The sequence below is a fragment of the Triturus cristatus genome, chromosome 5_1 (genome assembly GCF_964204655.1).
Source record: "Triturus cristatus chromosome 5_1, aTriCri1.1, whole genome shotgun sequence".
NCBI classification, from domain to species: Eukaryota; Metazoa; Chordata; class Amphibia; order Caudata; family Salamandridae; genus Triturus; species Triturus cristatus.
In genome coordinates, this window is record NC_140587.1 from 349,599,980 (window position 1) to 349,623,355 (window position 23,376).

At 42.1% G+C, this 23,376-nt stretch overlaps 1 protein-coding gene across 1 annotated transcript in view; it reads left to right on the forward strand.

The window, feature by feature from the left end:
- CSMD3 (CUB and Sushi multiple domains 3) overlaps positions 1-23,376 on the forward strand; it is a 2,836,509-nt gene that overhangs the window by 2,341,007 nt on the left and 472,126 nt on the right. Inside the window, exons 44-45 of the mRNA XM_085605076.1 lie at positions 427-572; positions 13,266-13,346. Of these exons, the coding sequence (XP_085461202.1) occupies positions 427-572; positions 13,266-13,346 (227 nt within the window). The remainder of the gene's footprint in view (positions 1-426; positions 573-13,265; positions 13,347-23,376) is intronic.

Sequence of the window (23,376 nt, forward strand, 5' to 3'; positions counted from 1 at the left end):
ATGCCACAGAGCGCTGATCACATTGAAAGCAGCCAGAGCCTAAAGGCTATGGTTGATTTGCTTTCAGCTTCTCAATCTCTAAGGTCAGTGAACATGATGTACTGCACGTCACAGCTAACGAACAAAATACATGAGCTGTGAGGGAAGTTCTTCCTCGCAGCTCGAGCACAAGAGCATTTCCTTGCTTTAGTTGGAGGATGTGATGTTCATGTCCTCTATAGTGAAGAGGCAGTGCAGAAGAAGTGAACATCATGCACTCTGCACTAAAGGGGTTATTTTTCCTTGACTTCAGTACATTAAATAATTGTGCTGAGAGGTTCGAGTAATTAAATTAAAAGCTCCCTCGTGTGTCATTTGCAGCATTTGCATAGCCACAGTGAATTGAGATGTATACGGCTCTTGTTCATTCTCTTTTTTGTCTTCCAGGGATGGACCAGATCAGAGTTCCCCACAGATTGGACAATTCAGCGGTAACACGGCACTAGAGTCAGTCTACAGCACATCTAACCAAGTTCTGATTAAATTCCACAGTGACTTCACAACAAGTGGCTTCTTTGTTCTCAGTTATCATGGTACGTGCAATCAGCACTTCATCTTAATGAAAAATGACATTCTAAGAACATTTTTGGTTTAAAAGGTTCGAACAGTGTACCATCTGAAATACAGTACATGGCTTAAGTAATATTTTTAAATGAAATCTAGAGGTTGCGAAAAGCCCCCTAAATACCTGTTTTTAGTAGTTCTCAGAGTAGAAACTCTCCTCATTTAAGATGCGCTCCATGTTAAGGAAAAAGGTAAATGTGCAAAGGTACATTGCACCATACTTGGGACCTGATGCACAAATTGATTCTACGGTTGCAAACAGTGATTCTGAATGTTTTCAACTGTAAAAAGGTTTTTAAATATGTTTGAACCCCATTTTAGGTCTTGATAAATTATTACTGACTCCTAAAACAGTTTTGCGACTCCAAAATGAATCACTGTTTCAAATGGTCATGTTGGTGTGTGCCTTCCAAATAGAGATTTGTTAGGACATATGGGGCCAGATGTACAAACATTCACATTTGCGACTCGCAAATGTGAATGTACAACAGTGTCTCAGACACTGTCTGCGATTCCCAATGCGGTCGCAAATTGCATGCCTCATTAATATTCAGGAGGCTGTCGCAATTTGCAAGCCCATTGGGAGTGGCTAGCACTCACAAGGATGGTGGTCTGCTGGGGTCAGCAGACCAAAATCCCTGTGACTGCTTTTTTAATAATTTAACAAAAAAGGGATGACCCTGTGTCCCTCAGAACCTGGGTATATATTAGTAAACAAAGAGTGGTTCTGTTGGGTTCTATCGGTTACTTTGTCAGCGCACTTAGTGTCACATATGTATCCCAATTTTTAATTTCAACATCAGTATCTCAACCGCTTAAACAATGAAAAAACTTTTCCAACAATGAAGACATGACTCAAAGTTGCTGTCTACTGTTTATGTTTTCTCAGAATCAAGTCATTCAAATAAAATCACATAGGTAGCAGATCAAGGCTGTCAACATGTGGTGAAATATTTACACATAAATGGTGATCATGTGACATATGTGCTCAGTGCTCAACAAGTGTGCAATATATACAGAGTGGTCAAAGTTTATGTACATGTGGGGAATAGGCCAGATAACAGTAAAAATCCAATGGCTTTGCTGGCTAATAATGTTCCTTTTGATATGCAGAGCCTTGAGTGGTCATCGACGTTTCAACCCATAGTGTACTCCATTGGGTAGTCACGCTGGGTTTTCATCAGGACAGGGCAGGAGGAGGACAATGACAGCCCAGGGTGAACCAGGCAGAGTACTGGCTACCTAAGCATCAAATGCGGCCTGGCGGTAGAATCAGAGTGGGCCCAGGTGTTGAAATTCTAGAAGTACAGGAGGAATTGGTAATGCGGTGGAGGGCAAGCAGGCATCTGTCCTGCGTTGCCGCTGCAATCAGTCAGCTATTTTTTTTTCAATGCATCCCGTTTCCTTAAAGGAAAACGGGATGCATTTAAAAAAGAAAAATGAAACTTTACAATTTCGTTTTTTTAAGGGCAGGCAGTGGTCCATAGGACCACTGCCTGCCCTTAAAAAATATGTTCTCACATACTCACAAGGGGGAAGGGGTCCCCTGGGGACCCCTTCCCGTTTACGAGGGTTTACCACCTACTTGAAGTAGGTGGTAAACTGCCATTGTTTTGCTGCCGCAAATGTGGTTGCAAAACAATAGTACATGGCATGGTGTCTCGCTATTAGGAAGGGGCGCCCCTTCCTAATAGCAAGATTTGCAAATGCTATTTTGCGAGCCAGTGACTCACAAAATAGCATTTGTACATGCCATCACCCTTTTTTGTGGTCGCAAACAGGAGATCCTACCGTTTGCGGCTGCAAAAAAGGGTCGACCTTCTGGCCCATAATATTTTGCGACCAAAATCCAATTGTAAAACATGGAAAATGTACTTACTCCTGAGTTGCAGTGAAAAGTCATTAGCAAAAGTGAAGGGGTCCTCATGGGGCACCTTCCCCTTCATGAATTAAACAAAAAAAGTATTTGTTGGGGAGTAGGCAATGGCACAAGGGGCCACTGCCAACTTTTAAACCCAATTTGTAAATAACATAAACATTTTTAAAACATGGGCCCATTTCCTTTAGAGAAAGCAGGCTGCAGTAAAAGTAAAGTAAAGTTTACTTTATTTTAATTTCATCACAGACATAATTGTCTGCTGACCACACCATGCCATCATCCCTGTGATGGCATCTAGTAAGAGCAAGTCACAATTTGTGCCGTACCTCTTTGATATTCATGAGGTACGTCAGATTGCACCCCACTTCGCATGGGACATTTAAGAGATGCTCGTATCATAGGTGTTGCTTTACTTTTCTAATTTCTTTAACTTTGGGGGGAATTTCGGCAGTGCTTAATTTGAGCCGGGGCTTTCCGGTGCTAAGCACCGGCACTTAATTGGTTTCTGGTGCTCGGCACCGGTACCTAATTGTCAACACTATTAGAACAGTCCACCACATGGTAGCACTGCGCATCTAATTTAGAGATGACAGAACAACGGTAGTTTAGGAATACAATATACAATAAAATAGTGCTAATACGTGCCTCCCTAGCCATTCCTTTAGCTTTGAGGACCTGGAATAATCTGAACTGTCACATTTCCATGCGAGAGAGATGGTTAGTAGTTGTTTTGGCAGCGATGACAAGGGCGATGGGTGGCGCAAGCAGCAGTGGCCTCCTGCTCAGAGCCCTGGCACTTAATATTTTACAAATTAAGCACTGAATTTCGGCCCTTTAATATTAACATTACTCTATCATTCAATTCAATTAGAAACTATTAAAACTATGATAGTATACTATTGACACAATGTAGTACGGTATATCCTGGTACGCAGACATTTTACACAGTGGAAAATCATAATATGTAACAAGGTCAGTGAGTTATTTGACACTGATGAGCACACTGTGCAAGAAGAATAATAATACATATCATGTGATGTGATTCAATCAATCACTCACTTATTTATAGAGGACAGCAAATCACCCATGAGGGTCTCAAGGTGCTGGAGTTTGTTTGCTGCTGCGTGGAAGTGATTAACCAAATAGACAGGTCTCTTCTGAATTGCTGAAATGATGGTGCGGTCCTGAGGTGCAGGGGGTGGTTGTTCCAAGCTTTAGTCACCAGGTGTGAGAAGAAGCATCTTCTGCTCTTGACCCAACGTATCCATGGGTTGTCTAAGGTTTCTGGATGGTTGGTGGAATGTTAGTCATCTGTTGATGTATGCAGGTCCTTCGTTGTGCGGGCCTTGTAAGAGTGGGTCAGCATCTTGAACTGGCACCTTTTCTGGATCGTGAGCCAGTGTAGTTTCTTGAGATGGGGTGTGATGTGGGTTCTTCTGAGGAGCTCTAGTATGCGTCTTGCCGTGGAGTTCTGTATTGTTTGGGGTCTCTTCAAGAGGGGTGCAATGATTCCTAAATAGAGCATGTTTCTGTAGTCCAGTCTGCTGGTGATGAGGGCTTGCATGACGGTCATTCTAGTGTTGACTGGGAGCCACTTGAAGATCTTGTGGAGCATGCAAAGGGTATGGAAGCAGTCCAAAGAGACTACATTGACTTGTTTCTCCATGTATAGCTTGCTATCCAGGATGATACCTAGGTTGCGAGTGTGGTCTTTTGAGTCAGGGGTGTGCTGAGCTCCACAGGCCACCATGAGTCGTTCCACGGTGAAGTGTTGTTCCCAAAGATGAGGACTTCCTTTTTTTCCGAGTTCAGTTTGAGACAGTTTTTCCTTCATCTAGCCCGTAACTTTCATCATGCATCTGTGGAAGTTAGCTTTGGTGATGGAGGGATTTTCAAAACAGAAAGAAGATGAGCTGTGTGTCTTTGGCGTAGGAGATGATGTGGAGTTCATGTGATCTGACAGTGTCGGCCAGGGGTGGTCATGTAGGTGTTGAAGAAGGTTGAGCTGAGGGAAGAACCTTGGGGGACTCTGCAGATGATCATTTTGACCTCTGAGGTGAATAGTGGGAGACAGATCCTTTGGGTTCTGCCACCAAGGTATGAGGCGATTCATTTGAGGGTGTTTCCTGAATTCCGATGTGTTAGAGTCTGTTGATTAGGATGTGGTGTTGAGGTCAAGGATGATGAGTGCTGCTGTTTCCTTGTGGTCCACGAGGTCTCTGATGTTGTCCGTGACTACAATCAATGTCTATGTGTTGTGGTTAGCTCGAAATCCAGATTGGGAGGGGTCCAGAAGGTTGTGATTTTCCAGGTGTTGGGTGAGTTGCTGGTTGGTTGCTTTCTTGAGGACTTTTGCTGGATAGGGAATCAGTGAGATGGATCGGTAGTTCTTCAGGAGTAGACTCACTTCAGCGTGTTTCCAGGGGGAACAACCTTTACAACGCAACTTTTACAACGCACTACCATTACAACGCATTTTTTACAACGCATAATCCATTACAACGCATGACATTACAACGCATGACACTACAACGCATTTTTAAAAACTACCTTTACAACGCATTCCATTACAACGCATACTACCATTACAACGCATACCATTACAACGCATAATATTACACTATACTATCCAACACTTACCCTACTGATGCACCCCCTGGAGTTAGAATAGTAATTTTTACCCCTATACTATCCAACACTTACCCTACTGATGCACCCCCTGGAGTTAGAATAGTAGTTTTTACCCCTATACTATCCAACACTTACCCTACTGATGCACCCCCTGGAGTTAGAATAGTAATTTTTACCCCTATACTATCCAACACTTACCCTACTGATGCACCCCCTGGAGTTAGAATAGTAGTTTTTACCCCTATTCTATCCAACACTTACCCTACTGATGCACCCCCTGGAGTTAGAATAGTAATTTTTACCCCTATACTATCCAACACTTACCCTACTGATGCACCCCCTGGAGTTAGAATAGTAATTTTTACCCCTATACTATCCAACACTTACCCTACTGATGCACCCCCTGTAGTTAGAATAGTAATTTTTACCCCTATACTATCCAACACTTACCCTACTGATGCACCCCCTGGAGTTAGAATAGTAATTTTTACCCCTATACTATCCAACACTTACCCTACTGATGCACCCCCTGGAGTTAGAATAGTAATTTTTACCCCTATACTATCCAACACTTACCCTACTGTTGCTCCCCCTGGAGTTAGAATAGTAATTTTTACCCCTACACTATCCAACACTTACCCTACTGTTGCACCCCCTGGAGTTAGAATAGTAATTTTTACCCCTACACTATCCAACACTTACCCTACTGTTGCACCCCCTGGAGTTAGAATAGTAATTTTTACCCCTATACTATCTAATACTTACCTTAAATGTAATTTAATATTATGCGTTGTAATGGTATGCGTTGTAAAGGTAGTATGCGTTGTAATGGTAATGCGTTGTAAAGGTATTTTTTAAAAATGCGTTGTAGTGTCATGCGTTGTAATGTCATGCGTTGTAATGGATTATGCGTTGTAAAAAATGCGTTGTAAGTGCATGCGTTGTAAAAGTGTGCGTTGTAACGTCATACATCCGTTTCCAGTCCACAGGGAAGGTGGCTGTGGTGATGGAGGTGTTCAGGACCCTACTTAGCTCGTCCCCAATTGCCTTGCTTCTGAGGTTGAAGACGTGGTGGGGGCATGAGTTTGTGGGTGCCCCTGAGTGAACAGAGTTCATGATGGAAATGGGGTCTTGCGTGGTGAGGAGTTCACAAGGGGTGAGAAGGTGTGTGACATTTGTGGTCATGGGTGTGAGCCGGTTGATGCTGCCTGTGGCAGAGGGTTGGTGAGCATAGTTTTTTTAGATGACCGAGATCTTTCAGTGGAGGAAGCCTGCTAGGTTGTCGCACAGTTCCTGGGAGGGCGTAATGTTGTTCTCAGTCGCTGCAGGATTGGTGAGCTCCTTCACGATGGTGGAGAGTTCTTTGCTGTGGTTTGTGCTGGCTCCGATGCAGTCTGCCAGGGCATTCTTCTTGTTTTTTTCTAGGAGGCGGTGGTATTGGTTGAGGGGGGTTCTGTAGACGGTGTGGTTTTCTGTTTTTTTGTTAATACGTCACTTCCTTTCCAGTTGTCGACAGTTGCATTTAGTGGAGTGCAGTTCCTCTGTGAACCAGCTTGCTCTTGTGCTTTATGACCTTTGTCGTTTTGGCAGTGGCAGTGGTGTCGGCGCACTTGATGATCCACTAGGCGAAGTTCTTTGTTGCTTGTTCGGGGCCATCGGAAGAGTCTGGGAGTGGGAACAGAGAGTGTTGTTCCGCTGGTCTTCTGATACCTTTTTCCAGGTTCTACACTTAGATCTGAGGGGTCCGGCACCAGAGTAGATGGGCCCTGAGATGGTGAAGGTCAGACCAGGTGAGTGGTGTGGTGCGAATGTATCTGACTCTGCCCCTGGAGGTGAAGATCGTGTCGACCATGTGTCCTGTATTGTGGGTGGGGTCGGTGACTAGCTGCTTGGAACCGATGTGGCTCATGCTTTACAGGAGGTCAGTGGAGTTGGCTTCGCTGGGGTCATTGAGGTGGAAGTTGAGGTCCTCTAGGAATATGTAGTTTTCAGAGTTAATTGGGACAGGGTGATGATTTCCGGGAGGGTGTTGCAGAAGTTGGGGCGTGGTCCTGGTGGTCTGTATGTGAGTGTGCTTCTGTTGGAAGAGGTGTGGTGCAGCGACCAGGGTGGCTGAGTCCGGAACACGGAGGTTCACAGTTTGATCCCCAGTGCCGGTGGCAGGTCAGCCCAGCACCATGTGACTATGGGCAATAGCTCGCTTAATCTTCCCAACGGCCCCCATTGCCTTGACGCCCTTGGGTAATTGTCACGTTTTACAAATACTGGATTTACATTTAAATTTTTTTCCCATCTGTGTAGAATTGGAAATTGAGTTGTTCTATTACCGGTATTGGGTCGTAGGGGGTTGTCGTGCAGCTGATGGTGCCTCTGTAGATGATGGCGATTCTGCCTCCTTGCTTGTTGGTTCAGTCCCATTGTGTTATCTTGTAACCTTCAGGGATGGCGGTGGTGATGTCTAGGGAGGACGTGGGATGAAACCAGGTTTCTGTGAGGGAGATGACGTCTGGGGTGAGATCGTGTCCCAGATCTCTAGGGTGTTTTTCCAGAGCAAACATGCATTTAGTAGGATGCACTGGAATGTCATCGTGGGGGTCTCAGTTGATGTAGCAGGTGTAACTGCGTTGGTGGTGTTGTTGGTGCCGTTGGTTGCTTCCATGCCGAAGGTGAGGTGGCAGTGTAGGCCAGAGAATGGTCCTTTGGTGATCCGTGGAGATGTACAGCAGCAGAGACTGTTGGTGCGTCAGCGATCCAGGGCTCGGAGATCTGAGCAGGAGTACTTTCATGGGGTGGAAGGGTCAGGGATCCTGGCGCTGGGCGCAATCCAAGTGAGGGCAGGCGCAGAGGGGCTTGACTTTGGGGTGCCTGCTGCCTGCATCCGCTTGCCTGCACAGCCGCCTCCATGAGTAGTCCTGGGAGGTGGAAGGGGCTGGCAGTGAGGGTGGCAGCAGGGAGCAGGAGAAAAAGGCAGAAGAATCGGTGGCCAATGACCAGCAAAAAATGAGTACAGTAAGCGACCAATGGCATACAATGTGATTAAAAGCAAAAGGTGTAGTACATTCCATCAAATTCTTAGCAGGGTGTTATTACAACTGGATTTCAAAGGCTCCTAGAAGACCACACAAATTATTGAACAGGTTCTATTTGAAATGTGTTGCACCGCAGTTCATTTTGTCTTGCTTGAAAGCACATACACCCCACATTATAATCACAAAGTTTTCCTCGTATATCGTAGTTAAATCCTTTGTTTTACGCATCTGTAATATAGATAACTTGGCCTCTTTTTTTTCTGCGCCTTCCAGTTATGTTTTAAAACATGTCTTCAGTTTGGGTTTACCTCGTTTTCACATTGTAAGCTCTCTAGTACCATTTATTTTCCATTAAGAAACCGCCACGGTGGCCACATTACTAAACTGCATATTCATTATGTAAACGTTTCACTAAGAGGGACTTTAGGATTCAAGGCAAGGGAAATAAAATGAAATGCAGCCAGGTGTAGGTTATTTTCAAATGAGTATTGTCTTGCAAAAACTGCTGCCTTAAACCAACCCGCCGCCTTTATTAGAGTATCTGTAATTAAACCATGAATTTCTATAGTGAAACAATACAATTTCATGATAATTCATGCTTTCTACCATTTTAAACTGCAGGTGTTTCGTGTTGTACGTCACTCCTTGTCCAAGTCCGACATTTTAACTACTTTTAATGCATAAATACTGTAAACATCAGTGAAATATAAGCTGTTTACTTTTCACTGTCTGCTGCGGCACTACATCACCATGCGCTGCATTCCCTTGTGCAGCTGTTGATTAACTTTTTTTCATGTTAACTACAAACATTTTTGTTAAAACCAGTAAATTATGCATCAAGTGACAAGCGCAGCGAATCCATTTGTACGTAAACAACCATTGCCACGCAGTCCCTTAACTGAAGTGACTGGGCTTACCTAATAGGCTAGGAGCTTATTGGAGTGGTACGTAATTATTACAATCGTCATTAAAACTGACACGACTACCCTATGCCACAAAGATAACCATTCAATCACATGTATACATGAAATAAGGAAGCAGAAAAGGTGCCTACGCGGTTGTAATTGTGTGTGGCCCCTTACAACATTGAACAGCAATTATAGTTGATTTACACATATGAGCTGCACTTGTAAAACGTGTGTTGCACGTGCTGCACAATCACAACTCTTCTAAAACTGCAGGGATTGACATTTCTGGACCACAATGAAAAGGTGCCGTTCTGCAGTCAATAGGCTGCCAAATGCCAGATAGGATTTCTCTCCAGGCCTGGAAAAGCAGCGATTCCTTTAAGGAACTGCAAGTAATGAATTATGGCAAAAAGCCAATAGACGTATTGTGTGGACAGGCCCAATTTCTCAGCCTTTTTGTGAGTGCACAAAGCACTGACAGTTTTTTTTTAAAAAGACACTGCTGGGAAACGTCTGCCTATGAGCCCGTCTGACATGATATCTAAGCTTAAAGCCACGTTTTCATTATCAGAATTGAAACAGCGAATTACTTGTTTGATGTGATGCGGCATACTTGAAAGAAAAAGAAAACAATTCTGAAGAGCATAACACTTGAAACGCTTTTCATTATAATTTGTCTTTTCTTTCTTGCGTCCATTAATAGTACAGGTGAAGCACTTTAGATGAATACAATAGTCTTTTACTGGAAATGGTGACAGCTGCTCCATTTTCAATATAGTGTGAAATTTACCGAGCAAAATACCATTCATAATGTACAAAAATAGTCCATGTTTCCTGTGAAAAGCCGTCAGAACAATGCCGCAGAATTCTTTTTTTGAGCTTTGCTTTTTTCTGGTAAAGGTCGAGTCTTGTGGCTCATCTTTCAGACAAAGTAGAAACGCACTCTTTTTTTTTTTTAAAGACATTCTTGGGTTTATACTAGAAATACAGTTTTGAATGTGCATTTCTAAAGATGCCTCGTGAGCAACTCCTGCGAAGGAATGTGGTTGCCTTTACTTCCACAAGTATGTCGGTACACATTTCTTTTTCATTCTAAGCAATAAACAGTAGCTTCACAAGGTTAAATGTTAAGGCAATTATATATACATATTCACTGAAAAAAACAAAGGTTAAAGGGTCATTACAGTTAGGTGTAAATTATAAACGTAATTTATAATTCCTATAGCTGGTGCCCTAAAGTAAATATAACTCGGGCCCGCCATGCAAAGTGTTTCCATCAATTATGTCATTTCAGAAGTTGCAGTGATGTCATAGAACACGTCATGAGTGATGTAATATGGGAGGTAATAGCAGTGCATACCGAGGGCACAAGGTGGTATGGTTACTTTAGGGCACAAATTGTAGCTACTCGGATTTGATTTCCAAAGGTATAACTCCATTCCAGTTGTCAGAAGCTTCTTCCAGTCTACAGTGGTCCTCCGACTGACATGGACGCTCCTGAATAGCTGATTTCCACAGCCATGAGGGGGTTACTTTCACAACCGGTGTATTACCGGCCCAGTTTACACAGGCCTTCGCTCCAGGTTTTCAATTTGATTGATCTATCAAAGTGCTAAGCCATGCCTTTGCCCATATAATTGTCCCCATCATGATGATGTCTAGTTCATTCCCCTGAGTCAAAACGCCCTCAAGGCTTCCGACAATCGGAATTGAGTGGTACTTTTGGAAAACAAATTATTGCATTCGTTGAAAAGTCTAACAATAGATTCCATTGTCAGTGAAACTCTTGTACATTTTGTTTGATACCATATTGTCATTTTAGAGCTAAGATCTTGGAATCACAACAGACCTACAGGTCACTGTATATTTCAATCTAAGAAGCATTTTATGTATTTACAACCACATGAGGCAGACAACTGGTAGCCCTGTGTAGAATATATTACCAAATTAGCACCTTTAATATTAAGTTAAGTAACAGCTCACAATATCAATTGAATTACATTGTTCACAGTATGTTACAGGAGGGAAAAAAAGAAATTACCTTGCTAACTGTCTATAAAATAGGTACAATGAAAACATATGCAAACGTGGTATGATCAGTTAAGTATAACTTGAAATGATGGGTCAGAATGCATTGTTTTCTGCTGAGTCCATTAACTGAAGTCTGTTTTCTTAACTCTCTCTATGGAATGTACAGACAGTCAAGTATTTCCTCTTGTGCAAGCATAATCAGCTACTAAACATAGAAAAGACATGCTGATCTTTTTTCAGTGGTAGCTAATAACCAATTATTGGGGTACAACTTTACAGTCAATGCAACTATAGCTCATAGTGACTTGCCAATGTAGACCTCCAAAAACACACTTGTCTGAAGTACATACAAACTGAGTTTAAGTCTAAATTAATAACAGTTCAGATTTTGAGGTTGAAGGTGTTGACTTTAAATGAGAGAGAGAAGAAGTGATACATGTGGTGAGGATTAAGGAAACACCAGACAGACTGCAGTCATAATTTGCCACCATCATCTCTCTTACTCCTACTTTCCCCCACTGGAGATTACCATATGTTGATGGTTAAGTAGACAATATTTATGGAGGTACACAGAGGTCATAATTGTTTTACAGATGATGGTAAGGATGACTCTGTTTTGACTCAGGTGGATGATTGATTTATGGCACATAAAGAATTGTGTCCGACAATCCAAAATACAATTATAGTGAAAAATGTAATAATTACATTTGTATTTGCAAATTGTATGGTGATTTGTATACTAACCCCTTTCCACATAAATGCTGTGCAGATCATTCATAAAAATAAGATTAAAAAGCAAGGGATATAAACATGAAGCCAGGCTTTGTGGAGATGATTGTGCGTTCACCATTACAGTGCATTTACAGAACCTTTGTGAAACATAAAAGGACTATGAGAATGATTACCAGTCTTCATAGACAGAAATTGCTTGCTTTGAAGGAAGCTGAGTTTGGGATTTCAATGTTGTATTCGACTTGACTTGTGACTTTCACTGGATCTAGGTAAATTATGTGGTCTGGGATACAGACAGCCTTATCCTGTAAAGGTAACAATTAAATATTCTTGCTGCATTTCTTCCAAAACCCTAAAGCCTTCTTGTCTGTTAATAATTTTCATAACAGCTTACTTTAGCTATGTTTCTCACTTAATACAAGTGATAGCTTATCAAGAAATAGATCTGTGCAAAGTACAGCTCAAGTTACAGTGTGCTTGGTTGGTTTACCTTTTAAGATGCAATTCTCTAGCAATTTAAACTTGCAAGGTAGTCCACTTCTCATGCTAAGGCTGGTGAAATTGGAGATTAAATACCTTTTTTCTTAAGTTGAATCCCAGCTGGTGGTCACATGCTTGTGTTAGGGTCTCCTCAATAGACAAATCAACTATGGATGAAACCTGACACAATCTGGTTTTGTGATTGCAAGTGTTTGCCACCTCTGTGAAGTGACTTAATTTGTCAGCACTATCAAGATGTGTATGCTACTGCTACCTCGGTATAATGAATCAGGAAATGTGTTGGGTATCTTGGCTATAGCTTTGATGCTAGAGGTGTAGGGTCTCAGATAGTTGGAGCCCATTGCTGGGTGATAGTGCATACTGGTGACATCCAGTCATGCCAGTAGACAATTATGGCCAGTCACTGGAAAAACTGGACCCTATTCTGCTGAAGCAGATCTAAGCATCTCAGGAAGAGTAGTTCTTGTAGAGGTATAGAGCAGCAATTCTCCAAGATGAATAAATTTTTTAAAGAATAGAAATTGACATACAGGTGATCTAGTTGGTATGACTTGATTTTAGCATACTGTTTTCATTGTACTTCATATGGGAAATTGAGAGAGACACTAACTGGTAAAGAAACTACTGGAGCACTTGCTGATGAGGAGAATGCACTGTATTAGTGGCTCTTTCTAACCATATTATGGGCCATGATAGAGAACAGTCTTGCTATCGTGTCTGTACAGTGATGGTATACTCACCAATAGTACACTGGTCTACAATAGGTCCATGAAATCTTCTTTATACTACAAAAAGGACTACAGATTTTATCATTTTAAAAGTCACAGTTAATAAAACCAATACATTATCAGTGTTGTTAACTGCTTTTTAACTCAATGTAATTAAAAACGTAACCTTCAAAACTTTGGAGAATGGAACTATTGTAAATAATAATTTGTGGTTTTTTTGTAGCCTATCAGCTGAGAGTGTGCCAGTCTCCACCAACAATACTTAATTCAGATGCTTTGATGGAGGACGATGAATTTGAAATAGGTAAGCTCATAAATGCACCAATGTGCTAGTATAGTTGGACCATATGTAAAAATTATGTACATCCATAAACAAAAAGACTGTTTATGCATTAGAAATATTAGCTATCACTGTACTAACCATCAGTTCACCGATCAATGAAGTATGTGTTCTTATTTGTGCATCCTTTGGAAAGGTAGGAATCACATACTTTATAAGTATGAAAACTGAATCTTAGTGAGGATGCCACACAAATGTCACACAGGAGAAAGTTGGGAGGTTTAGCAGTAGATATTTTTCACTGTTTTAGAACTGTGTAGTCAAATAGTAAGCCAGTACCACATTAATGAGATTGAAGCATCGTGATGTCACTAGTAATTGCATATATGCTTCCCACATAACAAGAAAATATATTCAGTTCTATATGTTCTATTATGGATCATTTTTATCAAAGAGAAATAATTTTGAATTGTATTACTATAATCTGTCGAATAATTTAAAAAAATGCATTCTGTTTAGGCATAAAGATAACTGCAATCTATAATTTAAAAGACAGCTATTTCAATTTGAAGATTTAAACAATCATCAATTTATCCACAGTACCTTATAAACAAACCACTAATTTCAATTTGTTGAAGCCTAAGCCTTTCATAACTTGCACAGTACAATTCTATAAATCAGTTGTTCAAGACTGACAGAATTAATCCACCTGTTCTTTAAAGACATAGCTAAATACAGTTAAATTATCATGCTCAGCATAAAATTATGCTGCGTAAACATATGGGAACAAAACTATTTCCACATAAATACTAGGATAAGATACTTCATCAGACTACAACAAGACTGGTTGTATAAGCTAAAGAAATGACAGGTTATATCAAAAATAGAAGTAAAAAATACAAACTAAAATAAGATCAAGAACACAGAACAAATAACAGAGGAGGCTTCAGGCATCAAGTATTCAAAATAAGAAAGGTGAAAATAACTACTTACATGTGGGAGGTAAACAAATGTCATTGTGGCCTCATTCATGATGTAGACCCTTACACCTGGTAATGCAGATTGTTACCCATTTACCACCACTATTCAGGGAACATTTAAGTTGACTTCAAAGTATATTGAACTCCATATTTTTTATCAGGTGAATATTTCAGACCTGCTCTCACTTATTATTCAGGCATATTGTAGTTGTTGTTAAACTACTGTTTTGAATTCTCTTCCAGTTCAATTCGAATACTTCAAAAGAAAGGTATTTTTGACTGCTATTTGTCAAACCTGGTCTCTTAAGTGCCTTATTACGAGTACGGTTGTCCTCAGGGCTGCCGTACTCATGGTGCTGGTCTGACCACCGCCACCATGGTGGGTCCGCTTGCAGTATTCTGAGTGGCTAATAAGACTGCCAAGAGACCGCTGGCTCTACCAAGATCAAGGATCCAACTACACCAGTGGTCTGAAACCGGCCTCAATATGCTGGCGGGGCCGGCACCACCGAGCATATTATGAATTGGCTTTCCACTGCACATTTCATGGCAGAGAGACCACAATGAAAAGGGTGGCGGAGAGACAACGGCCCCCTGCTGCTTCCGGGCCTGAAGGTGCATGCAAGGGGGGGCTCAAGTTGTGCCCCCTCTTAATTAAACCCCCGTTCCTGCACGGAGTGGCATGTATGCCACACCATGCAGGAATGTGCTGCAGGTGATATCACAGCTGCAGCCTGCTGTTAATGCTCTCCTATGAGTTTTACACAGCTGCTGCCGAGAGACTGATGCAACACCGCCTGTCCACCCTGGATTACACTCGTGATCCGGCAGGCGGACGCACAACAGGTTTGGTGGTCCTGTTGTTAAAATGGAGGTGGTGGGCCAACAGGAAGACCACCAAACTCATAAAAAGGTCCACAGTGTGCAGTCTTATTAGCCATGAAGCAAAACACTGATCCTTAAACACAAAACATACTGGATTGATAGACACAACATTGAGAAGGAGGTGTGGCGCTGCAGCCAGGGCGACTGACTCCAGAATCTGGGGTCACGGTTCAATCCCCAGCACTGGCGGCAGATTAACCCAGCACCATGTGACTCTGGGCAATAGCTTGCTTAATCTTCCCGACGGCCCACAGCACCTAGAGACCCTTACGGGTGATTGTTCGCGCTTTACAAAATGTGGATTATTATTAAGGTCTCAAATATTCGAATTACATCTACCAGAAAAAAAGAGAATGTGCTGGGAAATGATAAATATGTGTAGCTGTTTTCCATGGCACATATGAATTAATACATTCATGTTTTAAAAAATTAGTATAAGGAAACAATATTAATTCTTACAGAATGCTTCATATTACAGAAAGCTGACTCGTGGTGGTAAATTCAAGCATGTGGGACCTAATAAAATTTGTATGACAGTAACATGTGAAATTTAAAATTTGAATAGTTTTAATCAGCAAGAAAAGTGTGAAAGATTGTGAAGATGCAAAAAGACATCAGTACTTTACTTTATCAGAAGAGTGCATTGGCTCGTATCGTGGATGGGTGCGCTGTCTGTCTGTCTTGGTTAGTGCCGTGGTGCACCTTTAACATGGTGCACTGGGTATAAACATGAACAGCGTGCCCTATCACAGATAAATTGCTGCCTCCAGGGCGGACATAGGCTTGTGCATCACAGAGGTCAAGTGTTTCCTTAACCTTCAGGTAGCCACACCCTGAAGAATGCCCCTTTAGGATAGCGCTTGGGGTATCTCTTTAAATAAAGGTCCATGTAAGCATCTACTTTATCATTTTTATGTGCTCCTGCAATGCTCTCAGAATCTACAATCTAAAATTGTATGTGTTTCCCAGTTTCTAGTTATTAATAAGTAATTTGTTTTCATGACTAGAGACTCTATATATAATATTGTAAAATTGTGAAAAATGATAAATGTAGTGCTGCTAACTGTACCCAAAATTCTACCTTCTCTCATGATGCAGTGCTTGGTCCATTTCTGGTCTGTTTCGTGCAACATAATAAAATATCAGTTATGCTGTTAGGACGGAAAAGTCCACTTCATGGTAATGGATGTGCGCCCATGACCTGAGAGCACAACTGCGCTGATGTCTAGATCCCTAATGCTGATATTTGTTGTCATAGGCAAATACTGATCATGCGTGTGCACCATGACATAGGCATGTCTAACAGATTATGGCCTTATTGGACCCATAGTGGTGTTCAATGTGTTATCCTCACAGTGGTGAAAGGCTACTGGCTTCACCAGGAGTTAAGCAGTACAAGCATCGTGGTGGCAGCATACCCTATAGTGATATGAAGGAGTTAACGGGTCCTTTTTAACCTGTGTCACTGTATTGATGCCTACCGCATCTCTCGTTTTAAGGTTCAGTTGCTGTGGGCTTATCTCACCTCTTTGCCTACTTCAGATTGAGCAGTGCATGAGTGGTGTATCTGCGCTTGGTGTACGTGTGCCTGGGAATGGTACTATACAAGGATAATACAGTACTGCGCAGTGCTTGAATGTTGAGTGCATGTGCTGGATGTATGTGTGCCTGTGAGTGGTACAATGCTTGAGGATGTAGTACTGGGCAGTGCACACGTATTAAATGTATGTGCTGGGTGTATGTGTGCACCTATAAGTGACAAAATACATGAAGAATGGAGTGCATGTAAAGTGTATGTACTGGCTGTATGTCTCCCTATGAGTGGGACAATACAAGAAGTATTCAGTGCTGTGAATGTCCAACTTTAAGCAAAGTTCTTTTTAATAAAAATGATAGCTAGGGTTTTGCGCCAAAATATAACGCCTCTTCAAGGCAGGCGTAAAAAAGTAGAACATTTTTCCTTCTTATAACTGTTCAAACTTTGCACGTATTCTGTAAAGCATGGCACACATCCAATGTGGGAATAGTTTTAAATTATGTCTGAGCATATTATTTAGTACTGGAAGGTTAGTTTTCCTTTACAAAAGCTTTGCATACGTCCCTGCAATATTGTGCAACAGCGTGCATATGGCAAGCTGGAAAAGCTTTCGTTTCACTGCATTGATTGAAATGTTGGCACATCTACCCTTACATTTTGACGATGCCCAAGCAGGAGCAGTTTGACTTATTATTTGAAAATGAAGGAAAGAGTTTGAAGTTTGCTTCGTGATGCAATGCAGGTATTATACTCAGAGGTAAAGAAGCGTTATTACGAGCAATACTTTTGTTTACAGAACTCTGTCCTGACCTTGACAGGTGGGCTCTGCCTGCTGCCTGTTCCATTTGAGGGGGCAAGCATTATAATATGGGCTTCCTGTCCCCTCCAGGCCTCCTTCACTCACCCTTGTGGCTACGACTCTGGCAAAGCATAGTGGGAAAGGCTGCAACAAAGATTCCACTTGTGTGTTTCTGTACTTCTGGCAAATTAAAACTTTAAGTTGGAATAATGATATAAAGGGAGCATAAATTAGAAAAGGAATGCATTATTTCTCAGTAAACTACAATACTCTAAATATAGTAATGCATTTTTCAGAGACCCTTTGGATGTGAAGATTTAATGTTAAACTTGTCCTTACAGGGAAAAGGCCCCACAAGGAGTTTCCAGTGTACCAGGTTTAGCTGTTCCATAGAAAATGACTAGGGCACAATATTGCATTTCATAATGTTGTCTCTAGCTAGGAATCAACTACAAATGTTATTATTGGACTTTTACATATATTCATGATGAACCCTATTCACTGGTAAAGTTGGATTTGCAATAAATATTTTTTAAAGGGTATTTTTAGAATGTTACATTTTCCTTCCCAAGGCCTATGAAGGGTGATTTGCATGAGGTCCAACAGTCATCCAGGAGCTGATTAGCCCCCTTGATGAGGTATGAACATCCAAATGCTCTGGATGTGGGGAGGCGTTCTGTTCCTGTGGCAATATGACCATCTGGGTTGTGCCCAGGAAGGTGTTTAACTTCAAAGATGTGCTGTCAGATGCAAATGTTAGTTGGCACCTGGAGGGCCCTTCTTTGCACCCCTAGTCAGGCTCCATTCACACTCACTGAGAGGATGCCCCAAGAACTCAATGCTGCATTAGTTTGTAGCATGCATATTAGTAGAAAACATGTTTTACTTGTCAACTCACCCTTTTTTAAATGGTCTCTCTCTCTTTGAAAAACATTTGAGTAGATCTACTAAGACTTTGTGCTGATGCAAAGTCTACGAAAGGGATTTAGAGTTCAGGAGAAAAGGTATCTTGTACTAGAAATGTGCCCTTTTCTTGGTGGAGATTGCTCTTTCCGCTACTTATCATCTGTTAGATCTGTCAGCAATAAGGTGATCTTCTTCTACACTGTTTGCTACACTCCTCCTATTTTTGGTGAATTTGTTTTTGTTGGCCTTAGAAGTCTGCACACTTTACAAGCAATTTAATGCTATTTAACAAGAGCAATCACTCCCTCACACATGGTGAAATTTACTTAAAACCAATTGGCACCCGGGACCTGTAAATGATATGCTACCAGTGGACCTGCAGCACTAATTGTGCCACTTAAGTAGCCTTTTTAAAGCACATACCATACCTTATATTGAAGCCTGTGTGTGTGATTTTTTACTGCTGTTGAAAATCGTCCTTTTAATTGCATATGTCACCTCTGGGGTAGACCCTCACCAGCCCATAAGGCAGGGGACATTATTTAATAAGTTGGAGATGTACTTTTAAGTTTTACAAGTCCTGGTAGTGAAACACTCCTAAATTTGTTTCTCGCTACTGCAAGGTCTACTTCTCCCTTAGGATAATATTGGGTTACCTTATTAAATTTAAATAGTGATAATTTTTTATTAGGAATAGGTAGGAAAGTTATGGTTGGTGTCTGAGGAATTGTTATGTAAAACCTTCTTTAATGGTAAAGGTGGATTTTATGTCATAATTCTGACAATGCCACTTTTAGAAAGTTGGCCTTTTCCTGTCCTACCAAAAACCAACACAGTTCTAAGCAAGGGGGTCCTAGGGAATTTTTTACAGACCACAACAAGATTTATTCCCCATATAAGAAGTCAAAAAACAGTACGAAATCTTGGGGTCTATGAACAGAGCACTACTAAGGCTTAATAAGCCTAACAGCACCAAACCAATGGCTATACCTCACAGCAAAAAAAACGTGGGCATATCCCTTTAAAGGACGAAATCCCTCACTCACCAGAGGCGACATGCTTCATCATTTGGGATTCTCCTCCCACAGGAAACACCTAGTTCCTTTGGGGGCTACAACTTCCTCTCTACGAGGAAGGAGCTCAGGGATGTTTTCAAATGTAGGTGGAGTTTACTAAGTCCACAAGTGATGAGTAACAATAATGTGAGTGAGGGTGCAGCGCAAAGCATAAATGAATGTGGAAAAAGTGCAATTAAAAATGGCTAGGGAGCGTAAATAATATATTTTATTCTAATACATTCTCTGCCAGGGTTAAAAAAACAGTGCACCAGCGGTATAGATTTAAACCGCTTCGGTAGAGTGAAAAGTCCTAACCATGTGGTACCTGCAGCCTGTTGCTGTGGCACATGACTAGGTGTAGTTGGCAGTTGCCCTTTGTGTATTCCATACAGACAGCATCACAATAGAGGGTCTAGATGTTGGCAGAATAGGCCAGCTCTGGCAGGATGAAGGGGAAGAACTGTCACCTACCACACTTGTACTTCAGAGGCACTGGCCCAGCTCACACAAAAAGGACTTCAGACTCGCCATTGTACCCACAGACAGACTGGGACCAGAGCAGGGAGGAAGGAAATTCCAAGCACATCTGTATGAGGGAACTCCAGAAGCTTCTTCCACTTCAAAGCAGGCACCAGGTATAAATAGAAGGCCCACAGACCCACCCTTCAGTATGCTCCTGAACCTGTGGATACTACATAAGAATTATGCCCTGCTACCCTGCAGCTTGAGGCCTTTCCTGATTGCTGAGAAGGAAGACTGGACCTACTCCCTTCATCCCAGGCTAGGGGACTCCAAGGGTCAGCTGACTGACCTTCTTTGCTGAGCCACAGGGACACAACTTGCTCCAGAGGCCTCCCTGCAACTGCCCAGTGGTCCAGCTGCACTGGACCTCCAACTGTATCTGCCTGAGCCATGCTGGCCTCAAATGGAGTGAGTTCCTGATCCCAAAGTTGTGCCTGCCCAGGTCCTGGGCCGTTGGCTGACAGAGTGAGCTCCTCCTGACCTAAATGAAGGTTCCACTAAAACATCTAGAAGCCCCACAAAGCCTTGCCGTACAGCTGCAAGCTTCATTGGAACTGACGCTTGGTGATGCAAAGCCTCCCCAAACAGTGTTAGCCTCCTCAAATCGAAGTTGGGTGACGCAAAGCCCAATAAAGTCTTGCCTCACAGCTAACCGCTTCATCAGAATGGAAACCAAGCAACACAAAGCTTACAAAGCCTCGCAACATAGCTTCATCAGAAATTATGCCGGACGACGTGAAGCCACACAAAGCAACACCGTGCACCAAGGACATAAGGTACAATCCTCAGTGGGCCAAACCTGATCCTGTGTCTGGCCTGTGTTCTATCACAGTCAGCCTGAACTTGTGACTTTTTCCCAGTCCAATATGACCAAGTACCCTCAGTTGGCACTTTGGCTTTTTGGCGCTACTTTTATCTAAATCTTTCAAATTGCTTTTTTCCAGTTCTACTGGTAGGATGTTTATTATTTCGGTCTAAAACCATTAAAAAAAACTTTAACTTTATTTTTTTTAATTGGCATGGAATTTTTCTGTTTTTAATGTATTGCTTTTTGTGAGCTGCGTACAAGTTTTTATACATTGCATCTGTGAAAAATTAGGTTGTTGATTTCCTGGGGTGTGAGCCCTGGTCAAGTAACAGCCACAATTCTTTGCAGGGCGAACCACAAAAAGTCACTAAATTAACCTATGTTTTACCCTGGATAGCCAGGTACAAAAAGCAGTCAGGCTTAACTGTGTGACAATGTGTGACGCATTTACACAGCATACAAACAGTAATAAAGTGAAAACACAACACAAGAAAAATCCCACACCAATTTTGAAACACAAAGTATATATTTTTTTAAGTTCTTTTTTATTGATCAATAGAGAGCACTTTGCCCAAAATTTGACTATACAATAGATCATATCAACATCGTATACATTCATGTATTCTTTGTCATTGATCATAAAACAACAATAAAACAAAAAACAACCTCAAGCATAATGAGGTACAGCTCCTATGCCCTTGCAATGTCATCAGAGAAACAAGATGAGGTGATCAATCTCAAATACTCCTACCTTCATCCCTGTCTCAAGGGCTCACCATCACATCTTGGTTCCACTCCGAACTATCATACATTCTGACACATCACTCATCCTGACAGCCTCCTACCCTATTGGACCGTCCACAAACCTCCCTCTACTGTGCCCCCATGCGTTATGAGTCAGTGGTGGTGAGAAACCTCCCCGGGCTCCTCTTGTCACGTACCGAACATCAGATGATGCCACACTCCATGACTGTGTATCCTGGATGTCCATCACCCCCACTCCTGGTGCATGTTCTCCAAAATCGTGCCCAGGTACCTATGTCCTCCTGTTATTTTTCATCCCCACGGTTAACTTTTATGTGGATTTCCTCAGGAAAAGCCTATTCCCCTACATCCCTGTGCCACAACGCAACAGAGGGGGCCGACTACCCAACCATCCTATGGCTAACCTTCTTTGAGCTAGTACCAGTGCTAATTGAAGGAATCTCCAGGGCATTTTGCCTTGCCTGGGTTTCCCAACAATGCCAAGTAGCAAATCTGGGGTGTCTCCTCTAACATGAGCGCTGTTACCTCTCTCAATTTTGTGAACACCCTTCCCCAATATTCCTGCACACTTGGACAGTCACATGCCATATGTAGGAAAGAGGCAACCCCCCAACATCTAGGACAATTCACCCCTCCTACCCGCTTACATCTTTCTGAGTTCAACTGGTGTGTTATACATACGATGCAAGAAATTAAAGTGTGCCAATTTAAATCAGGCATTACAGGAGACCGTCTGAGTCAGTGAGCGCCTCCTTCAATTCTGACCCCATGCCTGTTGAGACACCGATTGCATCCCGGCTCTGTCTGCTTTAAGCGCTTTGTAAAAGTGCATTACCAAAGGCCTAGCCAACCCCGCATCAGCAGCAGGTGCAACGTTTCCGTCACTCAGGGTGCATCTGGCAATTCCATCCATATCTGGTATGCTGTGTGTGCCAATTTAGCATATTGAAGGAATAATCCCCTACCAATCGCAAATGTCTCTTGTGCCGCCATGAAGGTTATGAACCTATCCCCTAGAAGAAAGATCCCCGGCGTGTCACAATCCCCCTCCCTCCATCTTGCTACAGAAATGTTGTCTGCAGTTCACCTAAATGGGAGAAATGTCCATATACTTAATTCCCTAGCGAAGGGTGGTCTCTTAAAGATTCTAGTAACTACTCATTCCCAGATCTCTGCTACTTGTCTAGCAAGGTATAGAGTATCAGGAGGCGTACAAGACCCACTCATGAGCAAATCCAACAGTGGATGCATACCGTAGGTGCCGCTGAGTAGTCTCATCTCTCAGGCACAGAGTAACTTTGAATACATTATTTGACACTGAAATGACACAAATACAATCAGAAGAACTGGAGTTATGAATTTGTTACGATTGTAGTGAAGTTTAGCACTTAAAAGTTCAAAGAGCTAACCGCGGGCATCTAGTTGCGCAAGACCAGGTCAAAGTCAAAAGTTAAGACCTACCGTGATTTAGCATGGTTCGGATACAAGAGGTAGATTGGGCCTGGTCTGTACCTATCTTCGGACGTAGAAAAATTCTTAAAGAAAAATGTCTGAGACGTTAGAAGTTTAGTGGCGCACGACTGCAGGAGTCTCTGAGGAGGCAACGTTGACGTCAGATGGCCTTGGAACGAAGCCACAGTGAAGATTTTTACTTTCGGACCTAGTTGCTGAAATGGAAGTTGAAAATCTCCAGCAGGAAGAGGCAGAGGGGTGTAGTCAAAGACATTTCCATGAGGTCGGTTACCCGTTTGGCGAAGGACTGCTAAAAAAAACAATTGCTGCTGCAGAGAAGAA